Here is a 6,749-nt window from a genome sequence, read left to right as displayed (position 1 = left end):
TATATATATATATATATATNATAATATATATATATATATATATATATATATATATATATATATATATATATATATATATTAAATTATGTATTTTTAGAAGTATTGTTAATCTTAATTTCTTTAACCAACATGGGTTAATTAAAGTCAGTGTCTCGTGTCTTCTAATCATGTTGACTAACTTGGGAGGGAAGTACACTCTTTCTTAATAGTAGCATTAATAATTGTTTTCTACACCAATACCTTGACATGGTATCCTATACTCACCAATTTCCTTGTGTATAGATATTTCTTAATCAACCATCAAAATTTAATCTTTACAACATATAAAAGCCTCCCAACTTAATGTCATTTTTCCTAAAAGTATTTTCTAAAACTTTTAAAAAGATACTATTTATTATGGTTAGAAAACTCAACACTATTCATTGTACTATATACTAACAATTTCTACAAAGATTCATAACATTTTCAATTTGAACTACTTATATTCCTTTTAGGAGTCTTAAACAAAAGAATACAATTCAAAGTTGATGCCTATAATTAAAATGAAAATAAAAAAACAACTTTATATGAACTGATTTACATACAAAGAAAGTAAGAAGTATATCTATAAGAAGTTTTGATAATAAATTAATAGTCATTAATTTGTATAGATGAAATAATACAGAAAGGCAACATAAAAGTGTTATTAACTACAACTTCTTCCATATTCAACTCCCCTTTTTATGACTATATAAAGTATAATCACTGTAGCCCATACAATATTGATTATAATTCATGCAAAAAATGGTTCAACAACACCACCTCCTCTCCTTTTAAAACCCCCTCTTCTCCCTCCTTCTCTCATAATATTTCAAAGCTGGCTACCCTCTTCTTTCCCACCATCAAACAAGTCACACCTCATTCTTCTTCCCTTCCGTAACCTTCTTCTCTCCCTCTCATGGTCATGGGAGCCTTTCGCCATTTCCAACCAATCTCCAAATGCACCACACATGACCGATCACACCAAACTGTCGCCTCAGACTTGGATGGCACCCTCCTCATCTCCCCCAGTGCCTTTCCTTACTACATGCTCGTCGCCATTGAAGCTGGCAGCTTCCTACGTGCTCTCTTCCTCCTCGTCTCCGTCCCCTTCGTCTACTTCACTTACATCTTTGTCTCTGAGGTTGCAGCCATTAAATATCTGATCTTCGTAGCCTTTTCAGGCCTGAAGATCAAAGATGTAGAAATGGTGGCAACCTCGGTACTTCCAAAGTTTTATGCAGAAGATGTCCACCCGGACACCTGGAGAGTGTTTAACTCTTTTGGAAAGCGTTACATTATCACTGCCAGCCCCAGGGTGATGGTGGAGCCTTTTGTGAAGACGTTTCTTGGGGCTGATAAGGTGCTTGGGACTGAGCTTGAGGTTACCAAATCAGGGAGGTTTACTGGGTTTGTTAAGGAGCCTGGTGTGCTTGTCGGGGAGCACAAGAAAATAGCTGTTTTGAAGGAGTTTCAGGGTATTTCACCTGACTTGGGACTAGGGGATAGTAAGAGTGATCATCAGTTCATGTCAATTTGCAAGGTTGGTCCATTAATAATATTGTTTCTTCTTTCTGTTCCATGTTTGAAATTGATATTAACTTGTGTTTATTATATTGATCTGGATAAACTGTTATTATGAATGTTTTCAACGGTACCTAAAATCAGTGTCTTTGAAAAAGAAGTCTGCAAAAGCCTAAAAACATAATTACTCATTTTTCTCATCTATGTTTTTGAAGAAATCCATTGATTTTTATAAAAAGTCTGTTAAAGATAGTTTGCAGATAAAGAATGTCCCAAGCATAGCAATACAGTATGAAGTAGTGTGCGATATTCAAGACATGACAGAATTTGGCAAATTGTGAAGGAAATGAGAGAATCAGAAACATGATTGCATAAATATCTGAATATGTTATCTACATCTTCCTATGTTCAACTTTAGGTTATGAAGACATGTCTTTTTAGTTCAATGAAGCTACATTAGTATTTTTTTCTTCTTCTTATAATTGAGGTAAGGTGAATAGGTAGTATATTTTATTTAATATTGAATAGGAGTTTGGTGAGAGCCTTAATGACCAGAACATGTTGTTATCACTTATAATGAGCCTCTCTTCTGGTTCCTGTTTCTGTGTATACGACACTTGAAAAATCTCATTTGTTTTTATTCCATATTTTTTTTTCATGCATTTACTATCGTGCAAGTGGACCCTCTACATCCTATAGGCAATTTAGAGATACAATACATCTTGTATTTGAGTTTACTAAGTTATTTTCTTATAAGTCATAATCCTTAACTACTTTTAAACACTAATAATTATAAGGATAATGATATTTTAACAACTTTTTTTTAACAACTTTTTGATAACAGGATATGTGTCACCATTTTATTGGTCTGTTTAAATTTATTCTAAAAAAATATTTGAAACAGACCAATCACAAACTGCCACGTATGCGTTGTTAAAAAGTTGTCAAAAAAGAGTTGTTAAAGAGATATTTTCCTAATTATAAGTTTCTACATTTGTTATTTTGCCTGCCAAAACCAAACTCAGTTTCCAAATTTGGAAAAATAGATGCCCATGAGTTTCATATGCACAACCCACTTTAAACACAAAATCTGTGCCCTGTTGGTTATGGCTCATGCAGAGGAAATGAAGAGATTTAAAGCACATCCCTCCATAGCAAATAATCAATAATTTAGAAAGCACAATCCTTGTGACATTCCCCTCAACTTAGTGTAAGAAATCTCAGACGTACTTTCTGATTTTTCCACTTTAAATCATAGATTCATGGGAATCATTTTAACACCCTAGACAAATTAGTGATAATTTTCAGAGTTAGCAAGACATCATCAGAAACTTAATTCTATGAAAACAGTACTGATGATTACTCTCAGTATATGTACCAAAGAGCAACGTCATCAACACACTTATTTTAACATATACGGTTGGAAGATTTCATGTGGACTCCAATAAGAAAAACTCAGGTCCACACGCTTTTTCTTAATGGGACACACGTGACATTAACCAAGCAATTTAAATTTTACACCTATCTCTCTGTTCTGTCTTTTTCTACCTCATTTTTTTTTTTTATAACATCTGTTATTTTTTAGTCTTGTTCGTCTCCTTCCCAGAGTGTATAAAACCTTGAGGAAGTGAAAAAAAAAAATAGTTTTTTGATAACCGTGTCATTAACTGTTTCTGCTACTTATCATCTTTTTCTGATGTGTCGAATAAAGTCATTAACTGTTTTACTTTTCCTGCAGGAGGGGTACATGGTGCCAAGGACTAAGTGTGAAGCACTAGCAAGAAACAAGCTTTTAAGTCCAATTATTTTTCATGAGGGTAGGTTTGTTCAAAGGCCAACTCCTCTTGCTGCTCTTTTGACCTTTCTATGGTTGCCAATTGGCATCATACTCTCCATTCTGAGGGTCTATCTTAACATCCCTTTGCCCGAAAGAATTGCTTGGTACAACTACAAGCTATTAGGAATAAGAGTAATTGTGAAGGGTACCCCTCCACCACCCCCAAAGAAGGGCCAAAGTGGAGTCCTATTTGTATGTAACCACCGCACAGTTTTAGATCCAGTGGTTACTGCAGTTGCACTTGGAAGAAAAATTAGCTGTGTCACATATAGTATAAGCAAGTTCACTGAAATAATTTCTCCCATTAAAGCTGTGGCCCTGTCAAGGGAAAGAGAGAAAGATGCAGCCAATATCAAGAGACTTCTTGAAGAAGGGGACTTGGTGATCTGCCCTGAAGGTACTACTTGCAGAGAGCCTTTCCTTTTGAGGTTCAGTGCACTTTTTGCTGAACTCACTGATAGGATTGTCCCAGTTGCTATTAACACAAAACAAACTGTGTTCTATGGGACAACTGCTCGTGGCCACAAGTTGTTGGACCCATACTTTGTGTTCATGAATCCCATGCCCACATATGAGATCACTTTCTTGAACCAACTTCCCAAAGAACTAACCTGCAGTGGAGGTAAATCTGCAATTGAAGTTGCAAACTACATTCAGAGGGTTCTTGCAGGGACTTTGGGATTTGAGTGCACCAATTTGACAAGGAAGAGCAAATATGCCATGCTTGCAGGAACAGATGGGACAGTTCCATCTAAGGAGAAGGCTTGAATGAGAGAGGGATAAAGTTCTCCCTTTTGATTATTCTGTATTGGTCCCCATTGTGTTTCCAAAACACAGAATTATGATAGAAATAAAATCTGATTGTGGCTCATAAAAAATTACAGTTTATGTATATTTTGTTATTTTGATATATACAAATCATAACTATTGTTATTGGGTCAGTCCTGAAATCTAGTTAGCACATTATGTTGTTTTGCTAGTTTTCTACAACTTTTTTTCTAATCTTGTTATCCCTTTTGTGACGTTTATCTAAAGGTTTTACTTTTACATACATTGTCTGTGTCAGTATGAATATGAGATAGGTATGGAATATGTAGGACACAGACATATGGCACATGGGATCACAAGGTGCATTGATTTTCAATAGAAGCAGTAATGTTATATTGTTGTTGTATATCATTTATTTGCAGGCAAGTCCAGCTAGAACTCTGACAAGCATGTCTAAACTAAGATAAATATGCCTTAATGATAGCAAATGTACATATGACAGAACAAGTTAACATGATCCTAATCTTACGATGAGGGGTCTTACTCAAGTAAATTGGTAGGGACTAGGATCAACCAAGGCAACAGAATGCATTCAATCTAATAGGAAATAAGGGAAACTGACTAATAAAAAAACACAAGCAAAGACTTAGATCACAGCAGCAGAGCCAACATGTATATTCAGACTCATTCCTTTCCCCCATTTTGATGATTTGGCATTAGTTTATGCATAAGTAAAAGGCACTGGAATGTAGTTGAGGCAATGGATAAACAGAGAAATTCTATAATTACTTGCAGATGATGATGTAAAAATATGAGGCTCCCTTAACCAGTTGATTCTGCACCAAAGAATCAACTTCAATAGTCTCCATGCCTTTGTTGATGCTTCAAATGTTCAAAATTCAACATTTAGTACAAGAAAGAAAAGAAATTAGTCCTGTGTTCTCAGGATAAATGATGAACAATTGTTTTTACATGTGTTATTCATTTGTTTTTGTTAAAGATAGTATATTCTATTCTTAAAATATTTCAGTCAAGATAAAATTATAAAATTTACAAAGAATACAATATGTTATTCCCATAAAAAACCAAATGGTATAAAACAAGAAATCATTTCTAGCTAGCATGGAATTGTGCCAATGAAAACTAGGGGCAGGGAGGCCTAAAGCAATAAGAATAAGAATGAAGCTTTTTATTAAAATTTATTTTTGAGTTTTTTTATTTTATGTAAAATTATTATTAAATTGTTTAAATTAATTTCATTTAATATTTGTTTTTCAGTAGATAATAAGACTAATTTGAAACAAGTGATACTCACTAGTGCAAAAACACTATTTAACGTCATCCATAAGACGTCGGTTAAATGGTAGCTCGACGTATATGAATGGACGGTGGCATTACCGTAAATAAGTTGGTAAACAAAATGTCGGTTTTTATCTACCCCATTCATATACGTCAGTTGTGATGGGGGCTGACGTCTACCTGGCTGCAATTAATGTTCTTCACCTGATTCTCAGGCGCTTAAACATCACCTAATAAAAAACCGACATCTATAATGTTATAGACGTCTTTGCTCCCTTAACTTGACGTCAATGGGCTTGTCAGGAAGGCGGAAAGACAATCAATTTCTGCAATATAAACGTCGGATTTCTAGGGGAACGACGTCTATGTGGCTGTAATTAATGCTATTCACCAAACTCGCAGGCACTTCGACGTCTAGTAAAAGGGCGCCAATGTCTAAAATGTTATAGACGTCGGCGTCCCAGGTTAACCGTCGTCTACTTCCCTAACAGGAAATGAAACGTCAATCCGATCAGCACCGTAGACGTCGGCGCCCCGTGTGTCCGACGTCTAATGTGCATGCAAAAGGCAGATTAAAAGTTATCTTGGACGTCATATTAGTGAGATAACCGACGTCTTGTTGACTATAGACGTCGGTTTCTGTAGCAACCGACGCCTCAATTCATGTTAAATAAACCGCAGACTCGCAGTTTCGTAAACATCATTGTCTTCCTCCTCTCCTTTTTCTCTCTTGCGGCATTACATTCAAGGTGCGTCTTTTTTTATTTAAACCGTTTAAACTTTGTTCAGTCCGACTATATTAGTCTTTCATCGATTATCTTCTGGTTTAACTGATTAAAATTTGTTTTCCTTGTGTTGTGTTTTAGTGCAGTTTTGTTCCTCTCTTGGGGTAATGTAGTACCACATTCTGCCTTTGCTAGCTGCCTCCCAAAAAAAGCGGCGTCTTTTGGCTTTCTTATGGCGTTTCGACCCAAAAACGACCCTGGGTCATTGCCTAGTTATCGTTTCACCATAATTTTTCCCTCTTGCGGTTGAAAATGGAACTAGGCAAGAACCCAGGTTCAGTTTTGGGTTGGAATGTCATGAGAAATTCAAAAGACGCAACATATTTTTTGGGGGAAACTAGCAAAGACAGAGTGTGCTACTAGGCTATCCAAAGACAGGAACAAAACTGCACTAAAACACAACGACTATGTTAGACGTCAGTTAATGCATACACTGACGTCTATAATGACATTAAACGATGATTAGTAACATGTTTGAAGTCTTTATAGCGCACTTAGACGTCAGTTAATGCTTACTC

At 35.5% G+C, this 6,749-nt stretch overlaps 1 protein-coding gene across 1 annotated transcript; it reads left to right on the top strand.

Annotated features, from left to right (window-relative positions):
• Positions 1-784: 784 nt before the first annotated feature.
• LOC106772520 (glycerol-3-phosphate 2-O-acyltransferase 6) lies at positions 785-4,358 on the top strand. The gene is made up of 2 exons (XM_014658967.2): positions 785-1,561; positions 3,281-4,358. Exons 1-2 carry the CDS (start codon positions 938-940, stop codon positions 4,145-4,147), a joined length of 1,491 nt encoding a protein of 496 aa, XP_014514453.1. The 5' UTR covers positions 785-937; the 3' UTR covers positions 4,148-4,358.
• The last annotated feature ends 2,391 nt before the right edge of the window (positions 4,359-6,749 follow it).

The sequence above is a fragment of the Vigna radiata genome, chromosome 8 (genome assembly GCF_000741045.1).
Source record: "Vigna radiata var. radiata cultivar VC1973A chromosome 8, Vradiata_ver6, whole genome shotgun sequence".
NCBI classification, from domain to species: Eukaryota; Viridiplantae; Streptophyta; class Magnoliopsida; order Fabales; family Fabaceae; genus Vigna; species Vigna radiata.
The sequence above is the reverse complement of the archived record's forward strand: the minus strand, read 5'-3'. Positions and strand labels throughout refer to the sequence as shown.

What these genes read in the sequence shown, in the direction of transcription:
- LOC106772520 (XM_014658967.2), top strand. Translation starts at nt 938, where the DNA reads ATGGTCATGGGAGCCTTTCGCCATTTCCAACCAATCTCCAAATGCACC. An exon ending in AGTTCATGTCAATTTGCAAG is followed by an intron (nt 1,562 to 3,280) that starts GTTGGTCCATTA and finishes CTTTTCCTGCAG; the next exon opens with GAGGGGTACATGGTGCCAAG.